Source organism: Erithacus rubecula, assembly GCF_903797595.1.
Source record: "Erithacus rubecula genome assembly, contig: scaffold_335_arrow_ctg1, whole genome shotgun sequence".
Classification (NCBI taxonomy): Eukaryota; Metazoa; Chordata; class Aves; order Passeriformes; family Muscicapidae; genus Erithacus; species Erithacus rubecula.
The window spans coordinates 75,940-100,207 of record NW_027635996.1 but is presented as its reverse complement, the minus strand read 5'-3'; the positions used below and the strand labels follow the sequence as shown (position 1 = coordinate 100,207).

The window sequence follows — 24,268 nt, the reverse complement described above, 5'->3', positions numbered from 1 at the left end:
AAGACAACAACAATCTGCTCAACAACCTGACCAGGATGCTCCTCTGAGCTGAGCTTCACAGGCAGAGCTGAACAAACAGAAACCATGTCTTCTTGTTTAATCCAAAATCTGCGTTTTTTGTCAAATAAGAGGGATGAGAATTCTGTGACACATGACACTGGGGGAGGGAATTAGGAGCCCCTGGCAGTTCTGGGAGCACTGGGAGTACTGGAACAGGGAGTTCTGGGAAGTTCCACATGGGACCTCCCATTCGTGGCCACTTCCCAGGCAGGATGGGCACCAACTGGATCTGGGGTGGCTGGGGGGACACACGGGGGTTGCCCTTGGGCAGGGAACTCCAGTGCCCTCAGTGTCACAGCACATCATTGTAGATGTCACTGGGGTCCTGCTGTCACCCGTGGGGCCCTGGCAGCTCCACATGGGTCATCTGGGAGAGAAACCTTGTGAGAGACACCTGGTGGGAGTGCCTGGGGGGGTTGACACTCGTGGGTGACGTGTCCCTCTCCCCCCCACACTCACCCCCTGCCCACTCATTGCCCATAACGTGAGGGTCCAGCACCGCCCCCTCCTCCTGGGGAGGCCTATGGGGATAAGGTGGGGTCTGGGTGGTGTCTGGGATGGGGAAAATGGGACTTATTGCTGGAGCCCCCCACTCACTTGTCCTGGGGCTCCATGGTGTCTGCATGGAGAAGGGAGGGGGCGACCATCGGACCCCAGGAGCCCTGACCCTTCCTGGGAACTTGGTGGCTCCAACCCCCCATGGGATCCCCAAATCCCCACTGGAGTCCTGATTCCCAACACACCCTTGATTCCCCCTGGAGACTCCAAGAACCCCTAAAACCCTCAGAACTTCTGCATCACCACAGTGCCCCCAAAGCCTCTGGTGTCCAAATTCTCTGAGTTCCGGTACTCCAAGCCCGGCAAGGAGAGGCAGCCCCCCAAACTCTCCAAGGATCCCAAAAATATCCCTGAACATCCATGCATGGCCTCCAAGAGCTCCCCAAACCCTCCAAGAGCTCCCAGTGCAACCACAATGTTCCTCTAATCACATCCAGGGATGCCCTGAAAGCCAATCAAGACCCTCCAAATTCCCCCACAACCCTCAGGACCCCCAGCTGAGGTCACTGTGGGCTCAGTTTTCCCCAGCCCAGGGCCCTGGGTGCTGCCCAATCTCTGCCTCCACTTTGGGGGCATTCCCTCACTCCAGGACCCCCATGCCCTCCACTGTCACCCACCCCGGCAGTGCCACCAGCGACAGCCCCCGATGACAGCCAGGAGCAGGAGCAGGTACAGGAGGGTCCTGCCGACATTCACAGCCACTGTTGGGGACACAGGGGGACACAACGGGGTCACCCTGAACCCCGGGAGTCCTGAACAACCCGGTGACCTCATGTGACCCCACCTGTGTTCCAGTGATGTCCAGTGGTTCCCTGTGGTGTCACCTCCAGGGCCAGCTCTGGGCTGAGTGCCCGGAACACGCGGTGCCCGTCCTGTCCCAGCTGGTTGGTGGCCACGCACTGGTAGGTGCCCGAATGTCCCACATCGACGGCCCCAAGCTCCAGGAGGGAACCCCGGGCCACCTCGTGCCCGTTGTGCAGCCAGGTGAAGGTGACAGGGGCTGAGCCCACCTGCACCGAGCAGCGCAGGGTCACAGGGTCACCTGGGCACACCTGGAGTGCCGGGGGACCGGGAGTGATGGTGGCATTGGCCACGGGCACTGCGGGGACACAGACAGGGCTGGCACCTGGTGAGGCGGGGATGGGAATGCTTTGGGTGGTGTCACCTCAGTCTGGGGACCCCACTCACCCAGGACAGTGACATTCAGGGGGACACTCTCAGCCACGTTGTCCCCATCGCTCACCCGACACTGGTAGTGGCCGCTGTCATTGTCCCCAAGGTTCCACAGCTCCAGGTCAGGTCCTCTGCTTAGAGGTGACCCCAAGCCTCCCCGGTGCCAGGAGAAGGACAGGGGACCTGTCCCCATGGCCACCGTGCAGCTCAGCACCAGGCGGTCCCCAACTGCCACCCGTGCCCCGGGGGGCTGCACGGACATGGACACCCCTGAGGGCGGAACCCCTGCAGGGGGACATAGGAGGGATTGGGGACATGGGAAGAGTGGGGAACAGCAGGGGGGAGTGAGAGACTCAGAGAGTGGGAGGATCAGAGAGGGGGTGGGGGGATCTCAGTGAGGCTGAAAGGGGTGAAGTGGGGCGGACGCTTGGAAAGGGAAGGAAGGAACCCCAGGGAAGGATGGGATATTCAGAGAGGGGACACAAGGTGAAAGTTGAAGGGATGCACAGGAAAGATTTTGGGGACCCAGACAGTGATGGAAGGGCCATGGACAATGGAGGGACATCAGAGAGGGAGAGGGACACCCAGGAAGAACTGTGGGGATCTGGTGGAGGATGCAGGAACCAGCAAGGATGATGTGGGGAACCAGAGAGAGAGCTGAGAAGGCAGGGCAGCACGCAGAGGGTTGAGCAGGGATGGGAGACCTGTGAGGGCTGTGGGGGCTTCCCGTGCCCATCCCCGCACTCACTGCGCACCGTGACGCCGAGCCGGGAGCTGCTCTTCCGCACGGTCCCCCCCTTGGAGCGCACCTCGCAGCTGTAATTCCCCGAGTGGGAGACCCCCACAGCGGGCACCAGGAGCTGCGGGGACCCCTGCGGGCCCCCCACCAACTGCCCATCTCGGTAGAAGCGGTACAGGAGGGGGGCTGGGGGCCGCAGGGGGCTGGGGGTGCTGAGGCAGCTGAGATTGAGGGGGGACCCCTCGGGGAGCTCGGGGGGACCCTCCAGCACCAAGACAGGCTTGAGCTCTGGGAAGAAGATGGGGGTGGGGACGGTGGTTCTGAGTACACTGATAAGTGGCTTTGGGGGTGTCAGGATATTGGGGTTCCAGCTGTGGGGGTGCTCACCGTGCACTGTCACTGTCACCGGTGCTGACGCTTTTGCTCCTGCTCGCACCAAGCCCCCACAGTGGTAGCGGCCGCTGTTGTGCATCTCCAGGGGCAACAGGGACAGCTCTGTGTTTTTGAGGGACCCCCTCAGCTCCTTGTCGTCCTTGTAAAATCGCACCCTGGTGACAGGATTGTCCTGCCATCCCCGGCAGCGCAGTGTCACCGTGTCCCCCTCCAGCAGTGCCCGTGCTGGCACCTGCAGCACCAGCCAGTCTGTGGGAGCAGAGAGTCGCGTCACACTGAGGAGCCCGAGACAGGTCCAGAGTGGGTGGCAACAGCACCGGGGATATCTGGGTGCAGTATCCACTGCATGGGAGGGTCCCAGAGACAGCAGGAGCACCCCCGTGACACAGCTGTCCCTGTGTGCAGGGGACAGGCTCTCAGCACACGAGGGATGTGCATCCATTCACCGAGTGAAACCCAACCAGACCTATCAGGGAGCCACCCTGAGCATTTCAGATCCCCACTCACCTTGTGATACCATCACGGGGCGGCTGAGCCCACTGCTGGGTCTTTCACACTGGTAGGTGCCACTCTCGGTGACAGTGAAGCTGTCGGGTCCCTCCTGCCACCAGCGCCGCCAGTCCTTGTACCAGGTGGTGGAACCGGCGGTCCCCGAGCCCTGGCACGTCAGTGTCACCCTGTCCCACAGCACCGCCGGCGTCCAGGGGGGCTCCACCAGGAGCTGGGTGCTCTGGGCACCTGCGGGTGACAGGGGACACCAGCCTGCCAGGGCCACCACGGGGCTGGGGACAGCGGGGCAGGGACATGGCATCCCCCGAGGACTCACCAGCGAGGCTGAGGGTCTGGGCTGGAAGAGAGAAGGGACAGGGCTGGGTAGGGCTGGCACCATGGGGACAGCAGCACCTGGGGGACCTGGTGTGGTGTCTGTCCCCAAACTGTCCCCACAGGAGCACTGGTGTAGCATGGAGGTTTTGAGGACAGAAACACTGAAGTAACCCTGGGCTGAGGCAGGACATGGGGACATTGTGGACACCCCATGTGTGCACAGGTCACCTCCCCCTGCCCTAAAGCACCTGTACCCGCAGCCACATCCCCATGGCCCTGTGCCCGTGATCCTATTCCCATGGCACCTGTCACCATGCCCCATCTGCACAGAATGTGACCCTTGTACCTGCATCCCTGTCTCCCTGTCCCAAACAGCTGCCCCGACCCCAAGGTTCCTTTGGCCACATCCTTGTCTCCACACCCCAATCCCCTGTTTCCATCCTCACATCCCAGTTCCTCTGTTTCTGTCCCCACGGCCACCCCATGACTCTGATCACACTGGAGTACATGCCCATGCCCTGGCTCTGCTGGCCTTGGGGACCTCAGCGGTCCCCACAGCCCCCCTGTGCCCCCTCCCCACTGCTCTCTGCCTCACCAGGGCCCATCCCCAGGGCGTCAGGCCCGTGCCCGGGGCACTCACCCCACAGGAGCAGCGTCACCTTCCCGGCCATCCCGGTGTCCCTGGCCATGGGCACTGGCTGTCACTCGCTGCTGGGGCCACCCGTCCCCTGGCTGGCGGCTCTTGGGATGAAGGGACAGGAAACGAGGTCACGTCTTGTCCTCACGTGTAGGTGGCTCTTGGTGGGGGCAGGGTGGGGACAGGATGGGGGCAGGGTAGGGATCTTGTGAGACGTGAGGGTGATGGTGGAATATGGTAGGGACAGAGTTTTGCCAGAATTTGGAGTCTGAGGTGTTGCAGGGAGCCAGGGATGGGTGTCCAGGGCATGGGGGTCAGGGGAAAAAAGGGACCCTCAGGAAGGGGTTTGTGGTGGAACTAACAGCCATTGGGATGGGATGAAGGCAATGGTGGTGCTGGGCAATGGGAGAGCTGGGACTGTTGTCCAAGAGAGGGGAGGAGAGATCAAAAGAACGGGGGTATCATGATTTGGTTCCCGGGGGGAAACAGGGATGTGCAATGGCTGGGTGGGCACACAGGTCACAACTCCTTCACAGGGTGTCTCAGATTTTGGCTGACTCAGTGCCCAGCACAGCCCCCACAGGGTGTTCATGGCCAGGGGGGCACCCAGACTTGTCCTGAGAGGTTCTGCCTCTCTGCCCCACACACCCCTGGGCTTTTTCCTGGCTCACACATCCCAGGGAACACCTGAGCAGGTAAGAGATGGGCCATCCCAGAAAGGGGAAAAGGGGACTGGGGTGTGCAGGTAGTGGTTGGGGCGCTGTGGGGGATGAGGATCTCTGGCTGTGCTCCCCCAAGATTTTCACTTTCTCTTTCCTGCAGCAGAAGGAAGAGGCTGTTTTTACTGAGGCCAGGACGTGGATTCTGTTGTGGGGACACATCCAGAGGGGTTCCGCTCTGAGAGAAAAGGGCTCCTCTGGGCTGGTGACACCTGGGTCTTATCCCAGGGGCCTCCTCGTTCTGGAGGTGCCACATCCTTGGGGATTCCTGTCCCAGAGTTGGCACATCCTGGGCACCTCTGTCCTGGGGTTCCTGAGCTTTCTCACTGTCCCCAGTGTGACCCTGGCACCTCGGGAGTGCCCAAACTTAAGGTGATTCCTGTGTTGACCTTGCCCTATGATGGGAAATGCCAGGTACATTTGGTTCCACTGCAAACTGTGTAAATGCCCGTTTGTCCCTCAGGCTCTGATTCCCTGGTAAATCCACTGCACCCTGCCCTGAATTCCCCTGCCTGGGCACTCCCTGCTCCTGCTGGGACACCCCTGTGCCCCAGAGCCACGTGTGAAACCCCTGCTCCATATTTCCACATTTTTCCCTCTCTACTGGTGTCCACATTCAGAACCCAATCATTCTTTCTGGTAGGTTTCAGAGGGCTGCACTTTTTGTTCAAGGAGGAAGGTCCTGGTCAGGTTGTTGAGCAGATCCTTGTGGGATTTCCAGCAGTTCTGGGTCTCTCTCAGTGCCTTGGGGACAGGCACCAAATGACCAATTGCTGCATTTCCGGACTGGTTACCTCACAGCTGCCCCTGCAGGGGGGGTTTCCAGCCAGCCCTGCTCTGAAAACCATCAAAGGCCCTCACAGAGCCACTGCTTGGGTTCACACTGGCTTTTGTGCTTCTTGCAGGGCTGAGCAAACCACAGCCAAGCCTTTTTTGGCCACAGAAAGAATTCTCACCTTTGCAGCAGCTCGAAAGCTGCGAGAATCAAAGCCAAGGGGGCAGGGGAGCCTCAGGTCCTGGCTGCCACCTGGGGCTGGCCAGAGCAGGGCTGGCCAATGCCCATCCCTGGGCACTGGGGCTGGGCCATGGCTGGGCCCACACTTGGATGGCCACTGGATTCAAGGAGCAGGAGTTTGGGAGCTCCTTGCAGCCTGGGGCTCCATTCCTCAGCTGCCCTTAGCAGCTCAGATCCTGCAGGGGAGGAGCGAGATTGGGAAAATCAGGAACAGGATTTCTCTACAAATGAAATAAACCCAAAGTGTCCCCACCCCTGAGGACAGAAACCTTGTGTGCGATTGATTTGGAGCAGCACAGGGAGGGGGAAGCCCCCCAAGAGCTTCACAAGTGTTTCATGGGGAGGGTCTCATCCATCTCCTGGTTGCCAGCACTGAGGCCCTGCAGGGGTTTTAAGTGTGGGGCTGTGTTTTGGGTGTTTTTGAGTGTCTGTGTCTTCCCTGACTGACACCAGCCCATGTCTGTTACCCCCAGTCAGCCCTGCTGGGGATTTTCACCCACAGAATGGTCTTGGTGGGCTGTGCAATGGGGCCAAGGTGCTGCACCTGTGAGGGTTCCCAAATGGGGATTGAGGCTCCCAGATGGGTGGGGCCAGCCAATGAGGGGGTGTAGGGTGGGTGGGTCACACCCTGAGTCAGGGCACCCCAGAGGTCACAGAGGTCACAGTGCCCCACTGAGGACAGAGGGGGATGGCAGGGCCCCCCTGCCCGGGACAGGGGTCTCCAGGATGTGCCCTACCCTGGACAGGGACTTGCTCAGGGAATGTGTCCAGGGACCCTGCCCAGAACCACCATCCCCCAGGACAGGATCTCCCCCACTGGGATGTGTCACCGCTGGGACAAAATCCAGAATGTGTCACCCCCAGGACAGGATCCCCTCAGGCAGGACCCCCTGGATGTGCCCCCAGGACAGAACCCACCCCGTGTGACTCAGCACAAACAGCCTATTCCTTCTGCTGCAGGAGAGAGAAAGTGAAAGTATTGGGTGAGCACAGCCAGACACCCCCATCCTGCACAGCCTCTCCACCCCTCCCTGGAGTCTCTCCACCCCCTTTTCTCCTTTCCTCGGGCTACCCCAACCAGTTTTTTCCAAGGTGCTCTCCAGGATTTTTGAGTCAGGAACTGGGAGCAAGGTGGCATGGCACAAAATTGTGAAAGGGGAAAAAAGAGGAATAGAGAGAGGAGAATGTCAATGGCAGGGGACAGCACAGAAGTGAAGATACCCAGGATCCCCATGTGATGCCTGCCCAGGAAATTAGCACCCCAGTGTTGGGCCCTTGGTCACCACAAAATCTGAGGCACTAAGGGAAGGAGCTGTGACCCCTGGCCTGCCCAGACACTGCCATCCCTGGCACCCCCATTCCCCTGGAAACCCAACCATGGGGACTCCATTCTTTATGTTCCCCCTTCCCTGGGACCCCCATCCCAGCACTGCCATTCTCCAGGATCTCCATTCCCAAGGACCCCCATCTGGGTAGTTCCAGGCCTTGGGACCCCCATTCTCTGGGGGCCCATGATTTCCCCAGGACCCCCATTGCTCTGGCACCCCCATTCCTGGGATCCATTCCATGACCACAAATCCCTGGATGCCATGTTGTTCTGGGACCTTCTTCACTGAGTTTTAATCCACCTAACCCTTGTGACCCCCATTCCCATGGGACCCCATCCCTGCACCCCAGGGCCCTGGACACCCATCCTTGGCTCCCTGCAACACCTCAGCCTTCAAATTCTGGCAACATCCTGTCCCACCATGTCCCACCATCACCCCATGTCCCACAATGTCCCCACCCTGCCCCCATCCTGTCCACACCCTACCCTCACCAAGAGCCACCTACACAATGAGAAGACACCTGCCCTTGCTTCCTGTCCCTTCATCCCAAGAGCCGCCATCCAGGGGACAGGTGGCCCCAGCAGCGAGTGACAGCCAGTGCCCATGGCCGGCGACACCGGGATGGCCGGGAAGGTGGCGCTGCTCCTGTGGGGTGAGTGACCAGGGCACAGGCCTGACGCCCTGGGGATGGGCCCTGGTGAGGCAGAGAGCAGTGGGGAGGGCGCACAGGGGGGCTGAGAGGTTACCTGAGGTCCCCAAGGCCAACAGAGCCAGTGGGGGACAGAGCCGGAGCTCCCTCAGTGTCACCAGGGTCATTGTGTGACACTCAGAACAGGGACAAGGGGACAGGAATGGGATGGGAATGTGGGGGCAGGGATATGGGAACAGGAACAGGGGAAAGAACTGTGGGGTTGGGCTCCACAAGGCTGGGGCAGTTGTGGGGACAGGGAAAATGGGGGAAGCATCATGAGGATGTGGCCGTAGGAATGGCAGGTAGTGACCTGAACAGGCACAGGGTGGCTGTGTTGTCCCTGTCGTCGAGATGTCCGTTCTACCCAGACGTGTGACAAAAAAATGTCCCCTGGGAGCTTCTTCAGACATATTGGGGACTGTACTTGAGCACATTCCTAAAAGAAGGGTGTCCCCATGGGGACATTTTGGGGACAGTCTCACTCTCCCCCCCTCGGTCACACTATCCCTGCAGAGCCACCCCCACCCAGCCCTGTCCCTTCTCCCTTCCAGCACAGACCCTCGGCCTCGCTGGTGAGTCCTCGGGGAATGCCATGTCCCTGCTCTGCTGTCCCCAGCCCTGTGGTGCCCTGGCAGGCTGGTGTCCCCTGTCACCCGCAGGTGCCCAGAGCACCCAGCTCCTGGTGGAGCCCCCCTGGATGCCGGCGGTGCTGTGGGACCGGGTGACACTGACGTGCCAGGGCTCGGGGACCGCCGGTGCCACCACCTGGTACAAGGACAAGCAGTGCTTCCGGCAGGAGAGAAGGGACAGCTTCACTGTCACAGAGAGTGGCACCTACATGTGTGACAGACCTGGCAGCGGGCCCAGCCGTCCCCTGATGGTGTCAGATGGTGAGGGGGGATCTCAAATGCTCAGAATGGCTCCATGATAGATCTGGGTGGGCTCCACTGTGTGGGTGGCCTCACAGCCTTCCTGTTGCAACAGGGACATCCCAGTGCATCCCACTGTGGTTGGAGCCCCCTGGGGACAGCTGTGCCACAGGGCTGCTCCTGGTGTCCCTGGGAACCTCCCGTGCAGTGAATACTACACCCAGACGTCCCTGGTGCCATGGGCACCCACTCTGGACGCGTCTCGGGCTCCTCAGTGTGATGAGACCCTCCTGTCCCACAGACTGGCTGGTGCTGCAGGTGCCAGCACGGGCACTGCTGGAGAGGGACACGGTGACACTACGCTGCCGAGCCCAGCAGAACAACCCTGTCACCAGGGTGCAATTTTATCAGAATGAGAAGGAGTTCAAGGGTGCCATCAGGGACACAGAGCTGTCCCTGTCCCCCCTGCAGCTACACAACAGCGGCCGCTACCGCTGCGGGGGGTGGGTGGCCTCAGGAATGTCACTGTCAGCACCGGTGACAGTGACAGTGCATGGTGAGCACACCCACTGCTTGAATTCAAATATCCTGACACCCCCACAGCGACTTTTCAGTGGACTCAGAGTCACAGTCCCCACCCCCATCTCCTTCCCAGAGCTCTTCACGGTGCCGCTGCTGGAGGGTCCCCCCTCAATCTCAGCTGCCTCAGCACCCACAGCCCCTTGCGACCCCCAGCCCCCCTCCTGTACCACTTCTACCGGGATGGGCAGTTGGTGGGGGTCTGCAGGGGTCCCCACAGCTCCAGGTGCCCGTCGTGGGGGTCTCCCACTCAGGGAATTACAGCTGCAAGGTGCGCTCCGAGGGGGGGGCCGTGCGGAAGAGCAGCGCCCGGCTCGGCGTCACGGTGCGCAGTGAGTGTGGGGATGGGCACGGGGAGCCCCCACAGTTCTCCCATCCCTGCTCAACCCTCTGCGTGCTCTCCTGCTTTCCCAGCTCTCTCCCTGGGTCCCTGCATCACCTCTCCTGTTCCCTGCATCCCTCACCAGGGTCCCTCAGCCCCCTCCTGTTTGCAGCTCTCCCTCTGTGATGTCCCTCCATTGTCCATAGGTCCCACCATCCCTGTCTGGGTCCCCAAAATCTTCCCTTCAACCCTCTCCTGATTTCCCCTCTCTGAATCTCTCATCCTTCTCTAAGGTCCCTTCCACTCCTTTCCAAGTCTCACTCACATCTCTGGGCCCCCTTCGTCCTCACTGGTGGCTCCCCACTCCTCTCTCATCCTCCCCCTCTCTTATTCTCTCATGACTCCGTGGTGTCTCCCACTCCTCGACTGTCCCCAGTCCCTCCTGTGTCACTCGGCAGGGGTCCCACTCTCGGAAGGTCACTTCTGGTGCACTCCCGTTGGTGAGAGGTGGCACTCGGGGACACTCTGGAGCTGAGCTGCACGGTGGCCGTGGGGACAGGTTCCCTGTCATTCCCCTGGCACCGGGGAGCCTTGGTCACGACACTGGGCACTGCTCCAATCCTGGAGATGCAGCACGTTGGGGATACTACCTGTAAGGGACAGAGTCCTCCTAAATGTCCCCATCCTTGGTGAGCAGGACCCTCTGGGTGGGAGTGACTATACCCATGGATTCCCCATCCCACCCCTCTCACCCTTATCCCCCCATCTGGTCCATAATCCCTAGCGGGTGCCAGCACCTCCCGCTGACCTCAGCCCTGTCTGTGTCCCCGCAGTGCCCGTGGCCAATGCCACCATCACTCCCGGTCCCCCGGCACTCCAGGTGTGCCCAGGTGACTCCGTGACCCTGCACTGCTCGGTGCAGGTGGGCTCAGCCCCTGTCACCTTCACCTGGCTGCCCAATGAGCATGAGGTGGCCCAGGGTCCCCTCCTGGAGCTTGGGGCTGTCGATGTGGGACATTCAGGCACCTACCAGTGCGTGGCCACCAACCAGCTGGGACAGGACGGGCACCGTGTGTTCCGGGCACTCAGCCCAGAGCTGGCCCTGGAGGTGACACCACAGGGAACCACTGGACACCACTGGAACACAGGTGGGGTCACACGGGGTCATTGGGATTGCAGGAGCCCTTCAGTGAGAGGTGACCCTGATGTGTCCCTTCTGTCCCCAGCAGTGGCCGCAGGCCTTGGCAGGTCCCTCCTCTTCCTGCTCCTGCTCGTGTGTGGAGCTGTGGGCTGGCACCGATGGTACAACATGGGTGGGTGACAATGGGGACAATGGGGTCCCTGGGGAACTGGGGGGGCCATTTAAATGTGGGGGTGATGGGGTGGCACCCACAGCCCCTGACTGCAGAAGTGCTGAGTGCTCAGGACAGTTGCTCAGTGTTCTGAAGGATTTGGGGTGGTGTTGGAGGGTGTTGCAGGGATTTTGGGAGTTCTTTCAGTGATCCCAGGGGAATTAGGAGATTCAGCCTCCCTGCCAGGCTTGACATTCTGGGGCTTCATGCAGTGCTGGGTACTGGGGTGGTTTAAATGTTCTGGGAATCACCATGGATTCTCAGGGGTCTGGGGGGAAATTAAGGAGGCAGTGGGGTTTGAGGATTCCAGAGAGGGGTCAGGGCCCAGGGGACCTGACAGTTACCCTTCCCCTCTTTCCTTTGCAGCTCACAGAAAGCAGCAGGAAAGGTGAGGGGGGAGCTGAAACTACACTCTGGCCTTCGACCCCAACCCCCAAGACCTCCCATTCCCTCCCACACATCTCCTTTATTCCCTTAGGGTCCCCCCACAGCCCCCGGCCCCCCCAGAGGAGGGGGAGGTGCTGTACACCCACGTCGTGAGCACCAAGCAAACCGGGCTGGGACACACGCAAAGCGACACGTCACCCATGAGTGTCCCCATGACCAGATGCCACAGTCAGTGTCTCTCACAGTGTCTCCCTGTGCCACCACACTCCAGGATCCCCAGGTGGCCTACGCAGAGCTGCCAGCGACCCATGGGCGACCACGGGAATGTGGGGACATCTACGGGAATGTGCTGGGACACTCGGGGCATGGCTGGGACTGGAGGTCCCTTCCTGAGGGCACCCCTCATGTGTACCCTCTCTGCTCCCATGGGTGCCCACTGTAGCAATGTATTTGAACGTCTTAGACTACAGTGTGCTCCTACCAGTGCTCTGGCCAAATCATTTTTAGATATTCTTATCAAACACTCTGGAAATTGTCAAGGCTACTAAAACTTAAATTGTGCTAATCTGGGAAAGAAGAAGCAGAAAACAGAATACGAAGACTGCAAGAATTAAGATAAAGAAGGGCCTGGAAGCACTGAACTGTAACCAATCATATTTCCTGAGAGGTGCCAGCAGAGCACGTGGACAACACAGAGGCACCCATCAAGTACTGCGTGATCCCAGGGACAGTAGTTTTAGAATGTGTAAGTAGAGCATTGTCCTGGTTTGAAAGGACAGGTGTCTGCCAGTAAGGGCAGAAGTTTCCCTTTGGAATAGAGACTTTGGTTCCACTCCCCCCCCCAAGTATTATAATTGTTTGAATCAAGGACTCTGAGGCAGAGATAAGGGGGGTGGGAATAACAGCTCTTTTACTAATATATCTAACTGTACAAGCAGAAAACAATAACAGTTAAAATTGCTAACAGAACGAAATAGGTAACTCGGTGTCAGTCCCTTTAGATGCAAGCACGCTGTTTCTGTGCTTAGTCCCAGTTCTGATCTGCTGAAGGGCAGGCGGGAACAGAGGCAGGAGGGAGGGGGGAGGGGCAGCAGCGGCCACGCCGGTCCCGGGCGGGAACGGGCTCACCCTCACCGAGGGCGGCGGCTCCTCGCTCACCGTGTGTGTCCGGGGGATCAGCTGTGTCCGCAGAGGCAGGAGGCTGGAACGGGGCAGATGCAGGGCAGGTGATCGCAGAGGGTCTGGCTCTGCTGTGCTCGGCCGCGTGGCTGAACGATCCCAGGCGTCCTGCTCCCGGCTCACCGGAAACGCGAGTGCCCTCCCGGAAGCCTCAGAGGCCCCTCCGGGGGCCGTCCCCACCCACCCCTTTGTCTGGACCCATCAGGGACCCTGGGTGTAGCCCGGCCAGCTCCATTGGCATGATAATGGGAAAAATTCTTTCAATTGACACAGTAACAGAAAAACACTCAACCCCCAACAAGCATAATGCAAACAATAAAGTGGCTTCTGCTTAATCACACTGGTTAGTTGTTCACAAGTACTGAGCTCCTGCATGTTGGTGACTCCACAGTGATTTACACCGTGCTAATGAAGCAGAGCTACGCACCCTTTGCACTCTGCAGGGCTCTGTGAGTGAACAGGCGGGAGGCTCGGTTGGAGACTGGCGCTGCAGAACCGCGCTGGGGGAGTCGGAGGGCATCTCCAAGGAATGCGGGAGAAAGAAGGGTCCTGGGAGAAAGGCTCTGGAAAAAATATGTACAGTGCAGCAGGGACACTGGGAAAGGTGAGCAGCTGGGGCTGGAAGGATGGGAAAGGCACTGTCAAAAGAAGAGCAGGCCATGCTGAATGTCCTCCAGCTTATTCTTTCTAAGAGAGCAGTGAAGTGTGACCTGGAGGTCTTAAAAAGACTCTTGTGATGGGGTCAGGAGAGAGGATTTTTTGCCACCCCCAAGAGTATTTTTGACAGTGGGAAACGCCCCCCAGGAGTGCTTCCCTCGAGTGGGAAAGGCTGGGAATAACTCTCTGGGATGCTGTAAGTGATGGGTCAAAAGAAACCAAGGGACTCAGAAACGGAATATACAAAGTAGTGAAAGGTTATGGCTACAGCCAGCCACAGGATGCCAAGAAACAAGAAAAGGTCATGGACCAGAAAATACATCACTTCTTTGAGCGTGGGAGAATAAATGAGTTGTGGGGACAGCGGTCTCAAGAACCATGGGTGAGGGAACAGCCGAGAGCTGAGAAAAGTAAAAGAGAAATTGCCTCTGAGCAGACACGGGGCGCGGTCTGAAGAACCGGGGAACAAATGAGCAAAGCAGCCACAGAGCCGCGAACTGGAATTGTGGGAGAGATACAGCCAGTGAGCCGGGGAGACAAAAAAAAATCATTACAGGCTACTGGAGGGACTGCGGTTGCCACTGTGGCCCTCGCTGCACCCCTGAGAGTGCCAGAAAACTTTTGAACAGTGGCCCCTGTGCCTGTGGCTCTGTTTCTGTCCCCTTTGCCCATGAATGATGGAAAGATTACCTTTGAATTTAGTTTTCCTGTTAAAAAGTCTGCTAGAAAATGTTATAATCGTGTGAGATGTTACATAATGATTTGTGTCATTATAGAAACACAGCATGGGATCAATATAAACAAGAATATTGAACTTAATGTAAAGCATGGACATGAGACAGAGGAAAATATAATAATTTCATTATATTTCTTAAAATGACTTTGCTGTGAATTACTGGCTTTTGCTGTTATGTGTTTTATGCCACTATAATTATGAATTGTATCCACTTTTTATTATAAGGAAAATGCAAGCTTGTGTGAACATGGGAAGGCTTGTTACTGCTGTTACCTGCTTGCTAAGAGTGTAACCTGAGAACAGGTTCAAGCCTTGTCCAGCCCTGGTGGGGGCTTGTAGCCGCTGTTGCTTGGAATCCAGCCAACATGTTCGGGCTATCCCAGCACAGTAGGCATGACAGCACTCAACAAGAACCTGCCTAGAAAAGGGGCAGTGACCAGGGCTAGAATGGACGTGTTGGTGGAGTGCAGACTCCCTGCATCCCCAGCACTGCTTGCCCGTTCCTTATCATGGAATTAACAAATTGCCTTATTGATTAACCTACCCGATTGTTGTAATTTATAAAAAAAATTGTGATCTCAATGTGATGAATTTCCATTTTTCAGGGGAGAAAAACTGATGCTGGGAAAACACCCTACCTTTGGTGCCTCCTGGGGTGACTCTTGCCTTCTCCTGGGATAGGAAATTCATCAAAAGATAAGGCATGGGCAAGAAATTTGAGCTCCCCGAGGAAAATTGCAGTAAATTACCTGTGATTTCTTGTACACGAAGATCCAGGCAAGAACATCGGACTGTGAGTATCGCTTGGTTGGGTGGTGTGTGACTGGTGTCTGTCTGAGATGCAGCAGTTACGGGCCGAGTGCTGAGTTCTTCTAACCTCAGTTCTGACTTCTCACGAGACAAGCAGCAGGTGAAGGAACAAAGTGATTGAAGAGGGGACTTCCAAAATAAAAAAGGGGCTGGGAGCGCTTCTTGAAGGGATATAAAATAAAGTCAGGGACCAGGGGTGTTTGTCAAAGGGATTTTATTTAAACCGTCGGGGGCCAGAGGCACTGAAGGACCAATCAGGAATGGGTCAGGTTTTTTCAGAAAACCAAAGAACCCAGGTACCAAAGGTTCAGATAAGAATCAGGGTTCATGTAAGAACTGGGATACAAAATATAAAGGGAGCCAAGGGTTTCCTAGCACAGTCCATAGTAGTGGATTACTAGGAAACAGGACAAAAGTAGCGGACCCAAAACATTGCTGGATTGAGGGATGAAATTCCGAAGAGCATCCAAGGTTGTCCAACAAAAATGTGAGAACAAGCAAAGAAAAAATAAGGGTTTTCTTTGCTGTGGAGGGGGGGCAAGTGTGTTGCAGTTACCAGAGAAATTAGTTAGAAAGAAGAGGCAGAGGCCAGGGATGAACTGGAAAAATGGGACAAGAAGCAGGTAAGATGGGTTTGAAGAAAGAAGGAAAAATGCTGGCAGATATGCCCTGGGAGGATTAGATTTGCCAGCCCTTCAATGTATTTGTAAATTCAGGAGAATCAAGTGATCCAAAGAATGGGGAGAATGCCATGTGTTGGGCAAGAGACACAGAACCCCTGGAAGTAAAACTTTTTAAAAGATCAAAAACCCCAGAGATAGAGCAGAAAAGAAAAAAAAAAAAAAAAAAGAACGAAATATTGCCTTCCCCCTGGCTCCGGTTTTGCCCTAGCCTCGGCACCCGAAGCTTTTCCCCCGGTGCCTGCCCCAGCCTCCATCCAGGCTGCTGCGGGTTTTTCGCAGGTTGCTCCAGCCGTGGCCCGGCTGCCCTGGGCTCCCCGCCCGTGCCAGCACAACCCACGCCGGTTCCTCTGCCTGTCCCCTGTCCCTCCCAGGCGCCGCGGTCCCAGCGCCACCAGCCGCGTGTGCACGGGCCGTGCACTGATCTGGGTGCTGATGGAGGCTCCTCGGCGGTTCCCTCCAACCACTCTCCCCACAAGTGCTGCCTTCTGCCCCCACCTCTCTCTCTCTCTCGGGCACTCTCAGGTCTGTTACTAAACCCCGCCCTTGCCACTGCTCCCTTAGTGACTCCGGCTCCCACTGCCCAAAGGAACTCCCTCTGTAAAGGAAGAATATCGTACCAAAGTGCTGAGAGTTCAGCTGAAATCCAGAGACATCCTGACAGTCCCTCCCATCCCACTACTCCTAAACATTCATGTTTTAGAGACGGGGAGAAGGGAAAGGGTGAAGCCCTGGCACAGTCAAGGTACCAGGAGCAGGCTGAGAATGCCTGTTTGTGCTGTGAAGAAAAGATACACTGTGGAGGGAGGTGCCCTCAGCTGGGAAGGGATCTGAGAGTAGTTCGGGAGGTACATCTGGAAGAAGATGGGGAGATCATGGGCTCTATCATCCAAAGCCTTTAAGAAAACAGGCCCACAAAAGAAATTATTAAAATTTATAATAAATACTGGAACAAGATGAACTTGTGTAGTAAATGTTCAAAAAAATGTGATATGTGTAGTAACACTGTGGAAATGGCAGGAGAAAGGGAAAAGGAATTTGAAGTTGCTGTCATTAATTAAAGGTGCAATAATTAAAAGTAAAACCAAAGTATGGAGGAGAAATATCTTACTAATTACTCAAATAAGTAATAACATATTGAGAAGAAAAATTTTCAGACACCATTAGGAATAGGGGTTATAGCAGAAGGAGGGAAATAAAAGAACAAGCCCTCCTAACAGGAAAAGATACATCTTAATAGTTCATCCAAATGTTTAAAAAGAAAAAGAACGTCAGGATATGTCTTAATTAATGAAAAAATATGCAGACAAGTAAAAAAGAAAAAGGAAAATTACAATCAAATTGGTTAATACAATTTTACAAATTGAATTTTAATGTTCCAAAAAGAGCATTAAAACATTTAGGAAAAAAAAAAAAACAACCAAAAAACAAAAAAAACAAAAACCCAACAACATTGTGGGAAATACCAATTTTACTCTTAGAAGGCAGTGACTCGATGAGCCGCTGTGCTGAGGGGCACAATCCCCCCTTCACACGCTGCCCCAGCTGCTGGGGATGTGCCCGAGGACACGGCCCGAGACGCTCCGGCCGCCCGCCCCTCACCGTCTCTGCCGCCGCCAGCGCCGCAACGACGAGTCAGCGCAGCCGCGGCGGAAGTGACGCACTGAGCCACGCCCAGCCACGCGCTGTGCCCCCTGGGAAATGGAGTCCAGAGCCGCGCACACGCGCAACTAAAATAAACTATATTTATACAGCAGAGTTTCGCAACATTATACATACAGCATTCATTTTATTAATTGCGAAAAGCCAATAATATGATATGTTCTTATAACAACGATGGAATCGTCTAAAATAGAAGCAAGCCCCCCAAAATACATTGTGTAGTTCAGAACAGCGAACAGAAGGTGGCAATCTTACTCCATGGAAAGCATAAATGACAGAAATCCAAAAAATCCTGAGTGACGGAACTCACTGTGTGCAAAATGCGGAGGGATTTCGGGAGGGGTTTGGGCAGTCTCATGACTATCAGGATGTCTGTAAAGCCGAGGGAGCGGTGCCCGATGGAACGTGTCCATGGAGGGACACCCCCAGCACTTGCCTGGGATTGGAATTGATGCCTTAAATTTTAGTTTTCCTGTTTTCCAGATTCTGCACTGCCTTAGTGTGTGACTCTGAACTCCATGTAAAGTGTTAGGAGGTTCTCCTCACAGTTCAGTCAGACAAAACAATCCTTTTCCAGCTCCAGGACCAGGGACACTGTGGCAGCTTCAGCCTCAAAATGTATAATTTATACAAAAAGTGCAAACAGCAGTGAATTGGGGAGAGCAATCTGGGAGGGTGAGATTGCATAACCTGGAACTGGAATTGGACAATTAACCCTATGGAAATGGGCCAAAAGTTATAAAACTGTGAAAACTCATGGCTTGGAGTCCAGCTTGGGTGAAGCCTCTTGTACTCCCCAAGGTGTATCCGTGTAATACTCTTACTAAATTCTATTTTATTCCTTTAACTCTGTCTAGTGTCTGTTCCAGGTCAGCCTCTTTGGGTATCAGAACGAAGGGGTACTTTAACAGTTAAATGAATTTATTTGGATCAGGAAGAGGAGCCCTTGGTGGGGTTTGGGGGGTCCCTTGCTGAGGGTTTAATGAGAGGAGTTGAGATCCCCAGCCCCTGCTGGGAATTTGGGGTGTTGAGGGGCTGAGGGTCCCTTGCTGAGGGTGTGGTGAGGTTTGGGGTGTCCTGAGGTGGGGAGGGTCCCTTGGTGAGAGTGTGACTGGGGGGAGATGGGCCCATGGCCCTTGCTGGGAATTTGGGGGGAGATCCTGGATCTGGTGTTCTCCAGCTGCTGCTTTTAGACACCCAAAATTGTAACATTGACGCAGAAAACACCTTCCCATGGGAATATTCCTGATATTCCTGCTGTGTGGAAACTCACCTTCCCCCTCAAAACCAAAATTAGTGAAACTTTGTGGATCTTTTGGACTATAGTGCCTCAAATCCCTGTGTGGAATATTGGTTTTCTGGGATCCCTCCACATCTCCCCACCACTGCACTTCACTCCTGGGTTGGTTAAGTCAATTACTGATTAATTCCAGGGATTTCTGAGCTGCAGGAAAGTTTTACTACCAGCTCTGGAAGCCCAAGGGGTGTGAGGAGCTGTCAGGACTTGCCTGTGGCCATTGCATCTGAAGAAATCCTGGCTGGGATTTGGCTCTGTCCCAGCTGACCCAAATTCCCAATTCTTTGATTTTCCATATGGGAGAAGCTCTGGGAGCGGGGGGAATTCTGCACCTGGATGAGACAATTGGAGGAGCAGAATTCCCAGGCTGAGAGGGGAGGATTTTGTGGGCATTGGGAGGAATTTTTCCCCCATTTGTGAATGTTTAAAATGCTGGGAATGGCCAAAACATCCCCTTGGGACTGGCCCCGAGGCCCCAGGAATCCTTGGCACCGATTCTCTCAGGAGAGGGGATTTGAGGGAGCCCAAAGGGCATCACTTGGCTTTGGCAGAGCTGTTGTGGAGACAGAGGGAATTCAACTGCCATGGCCTGATCCTGGCTGCCCTGGAAAAGGGGGAGGCTCTGGAACCCCCCAGGGCCTTTGTGCCATCGTGGTGTGGGGACCACGGCACAGGAGGGGTTTGGGAATGGTGACACGAGAATCCAGAGCCTCCTGAAGGCTGCTGTGGCCATCAGAGCAATGAAGATCCAGGGCCCTGCCAGGTTCCTCTGGTGGAGGAATTGAGCTGGGGGAATTGTCTGGGGTTTGTTCCTTGCTGGGGCTTTCCCTGGAAATGGTTCCTTTTGTGACCCTTTGGATTCTGACCCTTGTTGCTGTTGCTGTTGGTTTTGTTCTCTCGTTGCAGTTTGCAGGAAATTGTTCTTGTCTCTGCCCTTTGGGACCTTTGCTTTTTGTGCCTCCACTGGCAGGGGGAGGGGCACCAGCCCCTGTTTTTTGTGACAGCCCAAAATTGGAGAATCCCCTTCCTAAAGCTCAACAGTGCTGAACAAAGAAACACCATCTCTGCCAGTTGAGCCAAAAAGCTGCATTTCGGTGCCAATAAGAGGAAACGAGTCCTGTGTTCCCCAAAGCTGGGAGGAGAGATGGGGAGCCATGAGTGTACTGGGAGCACTGGGAGGGGGAAAGGGGAGCATTGGGTGCCCTATGCAGCCCCCTGACTCATGGTCATCACCCTGGGCAGGATGGGCAACCACGGGAGCCATGGGATGGGGACTCCCAGTGTCCCCAGTGTCACAGCACGCTCTCATAGGTGTCACTGGTGTCCTTTAGTCGCCCGTGGGGTCCTGGCAGCTCTGTGTGGGTCACCCACCCCAGCGGTGCCACCAGTGACAGCCCCCAATGACAGCCAGGAGCAGGAGCAGGTACAGGAGGGTCCTGCCGACATTCACAGCCACTGCTGGGGACACAGAGGGACACAACGGGGTCACCCTGAACCCCGGGAGTCCTGAACACTCCAGTGATTCCGTGTGACGTCACCTGTGAGTCCAGTGGTTCCCTGTGGTGTCACCTCCAGGGCCAGCTCTGGGCTGAGTGCCCGGAACACGCGGTGCCCGTCCTGTCCCAGCTGGTTGGTGGCCACGCACTGGTAGGTGCCCGAATGTCCCACACTGACGGCCCCAAGCTCCAGGAGGGGACCCTTGGCCACCTTGTGCCCATTGTGCAGCCAGGTGAAGGTGACAGGGGCTGAGCCCACCTGCACCGAGCAGCGCAGGGTCACGGGGTCACCTGGGCACACCTGGAGTGCCAGGGGACCGGGGGTGATGGTGGCATTGGCCACGGGCACTATGGTGACACAGACAGGGCTGGCACCAGGTGCGGCGGGGATGGGGATGCTGTGGGTGGTGTCACCTTCAGTCTGGGGGCCCCACTCACCCAGGACAGTGACATTCAGGAGGACACTCTTGGCCACAGCGTCCCCATTCCTGACCCGACACTGGTAGTGGCTGCTGTCATTGTGCCCAACATGCCGCAGCTCCAGGAGGGGGCCAGTGCTCAGCAGTGTCCCCGAGCCCCCCCGGTGCCAGGAGAAGGACAGGGGACCTGTCCCCATGGCCACCGTGCAGCTCAGCACCAGGCGATCCCCAACTGCCACCCGTCCCCCGGGGGCTCCACAGATGTGGACACCCCTGAGGGTGGGACCCCTGCAGCGGGACACAGGAGGGGTTGGGGACATGGGAGGAGTGGGGGACAGCAGGGAGGAGTGAGGGACTCAGGGAGAGGGAGGATCAGAGAGGGGGTGGGGAAATCTCAGTGAGGTAGAAAGGCACGAAGTGGGGCGGACGCTTGGAAAGGGAAGGAAGGAACCCCAGGGAAGGATGGGACATTCACAGAGGGGACACATGGAGAGGGTTGAAAGGAACCACAGGAAAGATTTTGGGGACCCAGACAGGGATGGCAGGGCCATGGACAATGGAGGGACATCAGAGAGGGAGAGGGACACCAAGGGAGAACTGTGGGGACCTAGTGGGGGATGCAGGAACCAGCGAGGTTGATGGGGGGACCCAGGAAGAGAGCTGGGAAGGCAGGGCGGCACACAGAGGGTTGAGCAGGGATGGGAGAGCTGGGGGGGCTGTGGGGGCTCCCTGTGCCCATCCCCACACTCACTGCCCACCGTGACGCTGAGCCAGGCGCTGCTCTTCCACACGGCCCCCCCCTCGGAGCGCACCTCGCAGCTGTAATTCCCCGAGTGGGAGACCCCCACGGCAGACACCAGGAGCTGCGGGGACCCCTGCAGGCCCCCCACCAACTGCCCGTCCCGGTAGAAGCGGTACAGGATGGGGGCTGGGGGCCGCAGGGGGCTGGGGGTGCTGAGGCAGCTGAGATTGAGGGGGGACCCCTCGGGGAGCTCGGGGGTACCCTCCAGCACCAAGACAGGCTTGAGTTCTGGGAAGGAGATGGGGGTGGGGACTGTGATTGAGTCCACTGAGAACTGGATTTGGGGATGTCAGGAAATTGGGGTTCCAGCCGTGGGGGTGCTCACCGTGCACTGTCACTGTCACCGCTGCTGACACTTTTGCTCCTGTTCGCTCCAAGTCCCCGCAGCAGTAGTGGCCGCTGTTGTGCAGCTCCAGGGGTGACAGGGACACCTCTGTGTCCCTGAGGGAGCCCCCCAGCTCCTTGTCGTCCTTGTAAAACTGCACCCTGGTGACAGGATTGTCCTGCCAGCCCCGGCAGCGCAGTGTCACCGTGTCCCCCTCCAGCAGTGCCCATGCTGGCACCTGCAGCACAAGCCAGTCTGTGGGACAGGAGGGACCTGTCAAACTGAGGAGCCTGAGACAGGTCCAGAATGGGTGCCCATGGCACTGGGGACATCTGGCAGGAGTGTCCACTGTGCAGGAGGGTCCCAGGGACACCAGGAGCAGCCCCATGACACAGATGTCCCTGTATGCAGGGGCCAGGCTCTCACCACACAAGGGATGTGCGTCCATTTACGGAGTGGAGACCACCCAGACCTATCAGGGAAGCACCCTGAGCATTTCATGTCCCCCTCACCATTTGACACCATCACAGGTTGGCTGAGCCCACTGTCGGGTCTGCCACATGTGTAGCTGCCACTCTCAGTGACAGTGAAGCTGTCGGGTCCCTCCTGCCCCCAAAGCCGCCCGTCCTCGTACCAGGTGGTGGCACCGGCTGTCCCCGAGCCCTGGCAGGTCAGTGTCACCAGGTCCCACAGCACTGCTGGCATCCAGGGGGGCTCTACCAGCAGTTGGGTGCTCTGGGCACCTGCAGGTGACAGGGGACACCAGCCTGCCAGGGCCGCCATAGGACTGGAGACAGCAGGGCAGGGACACGGCATCCCCCGAGAACTCACCAGCGAGGGCGAGGGTCTGGGCTGGAAGGGAGAAGGGACAGGGCTGGGTGGGGGTGGCCCTGCTGGTACAGCAGCACATGGGGAAGCTGGTGTGGTGTCTGTCCCCAAACTGTCCCCACAGGAAAACTGGTGTAGCATGGAGGTTTTGAGGACAGAAACCCTTCAGTCACCCTGGGCTGAGGCAGGACATGGGGACACTGTGGACACCCCATGTGTGCACAGGTCACCTCCCCCAGCCCTACAGCACCTGTCCCCACAGCCACATCCCCATGGCCCTGAGCCCATGATCCCAATCCCATGGCACCTCTCCCCATGCCCCATCTGCATGGAACGTGGCCCTTGTCCCTGTCCCTGCATCCCTGTCTCCCTGACCCTGTCCCCACAGCTGCCCTAGCCCTAAGGTTCCTTTGTCCACATCCTTGTCCCCACACCTCGATCTCCCTGTTCCCAACCCCACATCCCAGATCCCGTGTTCCTACCCACACGGCCACCCCACCACTCTGGCCACACAGGGCTCCATGCCCATGCCCTGACTCTGCTGCCTTGGGAACCTCAGGGGACCCCACAGCCCCCCTGTGCCCCCTCCCCACCCCTCTCTACCTCACCAAAGCCCATCCCCAGGGCGTCAGGCTCGTGCCCGGGGCACTCACCCCACAGGAGCAGCGCCAACTTCCCAGCCATTACCGGTGTCCCCAGACCATGGGCCACTGGCTGTCACTCGCGCTGGGGCCACCCGTCCACTGGCTGGCAGGCTCTGGGATGAAGGGACAGGAAGCGAGGGCATGTCTCGTCCTCATGTGTAGGTGGCCCTTGGTGTGGGCAGGGTGGGGACAGGATTGGGGCAGGGTGAGGGACCTTGTGGAGCATGGTAGTTGATGAGCTAGGGACATGGTGAGGCACAGGATGTTGTCAGAATTTGGGAGGCTGAGGTGTTTGTAGAGAGCCAAGTGTGTGTCCAGGGATTATGGGCCCAGGCGCTGGGGGGTGGCAGGGGGGAAAAGGAAAACCCTGGGAATGGGTTTCTGGGAGGAAGACGCAGCCCATGGGATGGGATCAGGCAATGGTTGTGCAGGCCAATGGGAGACCTGGGGTGGGGGTCCCCAGGGAGAAGAGACCAAGGGAATGTGAGTGCCAGGGAGGGGCAGTGCTGGCCGTGGCATAGGAGTCACAGCTCCTGCCCAGGGTGCCTCAGATTTTGGGCTGACTCAGAACCCATCACAGCCCCCACAGGGTGCTCATGGCCAGGGGACAACCCAGGCTTGTCCTGGGAGGTTCTGGCTCTCTGCCCCACCCCTGGATGTTTTGCCATCCTCCCATTTCCTGGCTCACACATCCCAGAGAAAACCTGTGCAGGTAACAGGTAGGGGATCCCAGGAAAGGGAAAAGGGGACAGTATTTGGGGGGCTGTGGGGGATGGGGTTCTCTGGCCGTGCCCTCCCAAGATTTTTGCTTTCTCTTTCCTGCGCAGAAGGAAGAGGCTGTTCATGCTGAGGCCAGGATGTGGATTCTGTTGTGGGGGGCACATGCAGAGGGATCCTGCCAGGAGGGAAAAGGGCTCCTCTGGGCTGGTGACACCTGGGTCTTGTCCTGGAGTCTTGCTCCAGAGGGCTCCCTGTTATGGGGATGCCACGCCTGTGGGGATTCCTGTCCCAGAGGTGGCACATCCTGGGGACCTCTGTCCTGGGGACCCTGAGAATTTCTGCTGTCCCCAGTGGGGTTCTGAGACC

At 57.3% G+C, this 24,268-nt stretch overlaps 4 protein-coding genes across 7 annotated transcripts in view; 2 read left to right on the top strand and 2 right to left on the bottom strand.

Moving 5' to 3' along the window:
* Positions 1 to 1,222: 1,222 nt before the first annotated feature.
* Positions 1,223 to 3,750, bottom strand: LOC306816015 (Fc receptor-like protein 3). Of its 3 annotated transcripts, XM_079332514.1 has the most exons (6): positions 3,431 to 3,750; positions 2,918 to 3,172; positions 2,540 to 2,818; positions 1,807 to 2,076; positions 1,403 to 1,717; positions 1,223 to 1,319 (listed from the first exon to the last, which is right to left on the bottom strand). In XM_079332514.1, exons 1-6 carry the CDS (start codon positions 3,732 to 3,734, stop codon positions 1,228 to 1,230), a joined length of 1,515 nt encoding a protein of 504 aa, XP_079188640.1. In that variant the 5' UTR covers positions 3,735 to 3,750; the 3' UTR covers positions 1,223 to 1,227. The 3 variants fall into 3 exon arrangements, with proteins under 3 accessions (XP_079188640.1, XP_079188641.1, XP_079188642.1); XM_079332515.1 differs by lacking the exon at positions 1,807 to 2,076 and having other exon boundaries at positions 1,403 to 1,744; XM_079332516.1 differs by lacking the exon at positions 1,807 to 2,076.
* A 4,248-nt stretch (positions 3,751 to 7,998) lies between these two features.
* On the top strand, positions 7,999 to 11,820 carry LOC306816017 (low affinity immunoglobulin gamma Fc region receptor II-like). The gene is made up of 6 exons (XM_079332519.1): positions 7,999 to 8,099; positions 8,690 to 8,710; positions 8,798 to 9,028; positions 9,309 to 9,563; positions 11,138 to 11,221; positions 11,739 to 11,820. Exons 1-6 carry the CDS (start codon positions 8,051 to 8,053, stop codon positions 11,798 to 11,800), a joined length of 702 nt encoding a protein of 233 aa, XP_079188645.1. The 5' UTR covers positions 7,999 to 8,050; the 3' UTR covers positions 11,801 to 11,820.
* Positions 9,810 to 24,268, top strand: part of LOC306816019 (Fc receptor-like protein 2) — a gene marked incomplete at its 3' end in the record, with an annotated part of 35,946 nt that continues 21,487 nt past the window's right edge. Inside the window, exon 1 of the mRNA XM_079332520.1 lies at positions 9,810 to 9,918. The remainder of the gene's footprint in view (positions 9,919 to 24,268) is intronic.
* Positions 20,893 to 22,304, bottom strand: LOC306816016 (Fc receptor-like A). 2 transcript variants are annotated; one of them, XM_079332518.1, is made up of 3 exons: positions 22,223 to 22,304; positions 21,711 to 21,965; positions 20,893 to 21,613 (listed from the first exon to the last, which is right to left on the bottom strand). In XM_079332518.1, the coding sequence occupies exons 1-3, from the start codon at positions 22,233 to 22,235 to the stop codon at positions 20,940 to 20,942; spliced, it is 942 nt and encodes a 313-aa protein (XP_079188644.1). In that variant the 5' UTR covers positions 22,236 to 22,304; the 3' UTR covers positions 20,893 to 20,939. The 2 variants fall into 2 exon arrangements, with proteins under 2 accessions (XP_079188644.1, XP_079188643.1); XM_079332517.1 differs by lacking the exon at positions 22,223 to 22,304 and having other exon boundaries at positions 21,711 to 22,148.

Coding starts and splice junctions, on each gene's coding strand:
- LOC306816017 (XM_079332519.1), top strand. CDS start 8,051: ATGGCCGGCGACACCGGGATGGCCGGGAAGGTGGCGCTGCTCCTGTGG. Junction 9,029..9,308: donor TCCCCTGATGGTGTCAGATG/GTGAGGGGGGAT, acceptor CCTGTCCCACAG/ACTGGCTGGTGCTGCAGGTG. Junction 11,222..11,738: donor GCACCGATGGTACAACATGG/GTGGGTGACAAT, acceptor TTATTCCCTTAG/GGTCCCCCCACAGCCCCCGG.
- LOC306816016 (XM_079332517.1), bottom strand. CDS start 22,098: ATGGGGCTGCTCCTGGTGTCCCTGGGACCCTCCTGCACAGTGGACACT. Junction 21,614..21,710: donor GGTGACAGTGACAGTGCACG/GTGAGCACCCCC, acceptor TCTCCTTCCCAG/AACTCAAGCCTGTCTTGGTG.
- LOC306816015 (XM_079332514.1), bottom strand. CDS start 3,734: ATGCCATGTCCCTGCCCCGCTGTCCCCAGCCCCGTGGTGGCCCTGGCA. Junction 3,173..3,430: donor CCCCGTGATGGTATCACAAG/GTGAGTGGGGAT, acceptor CTGCTCCCACAG/ACTGGCTGGTGCTGCAGGTG. Junction 2,819..2,917: donor GGTGACAGTGACAGTGCACG/GTGAGCACCCCC, acceptor TCTTCTTCCCAG/AGCTCAAGCCTGTCTTGGTG.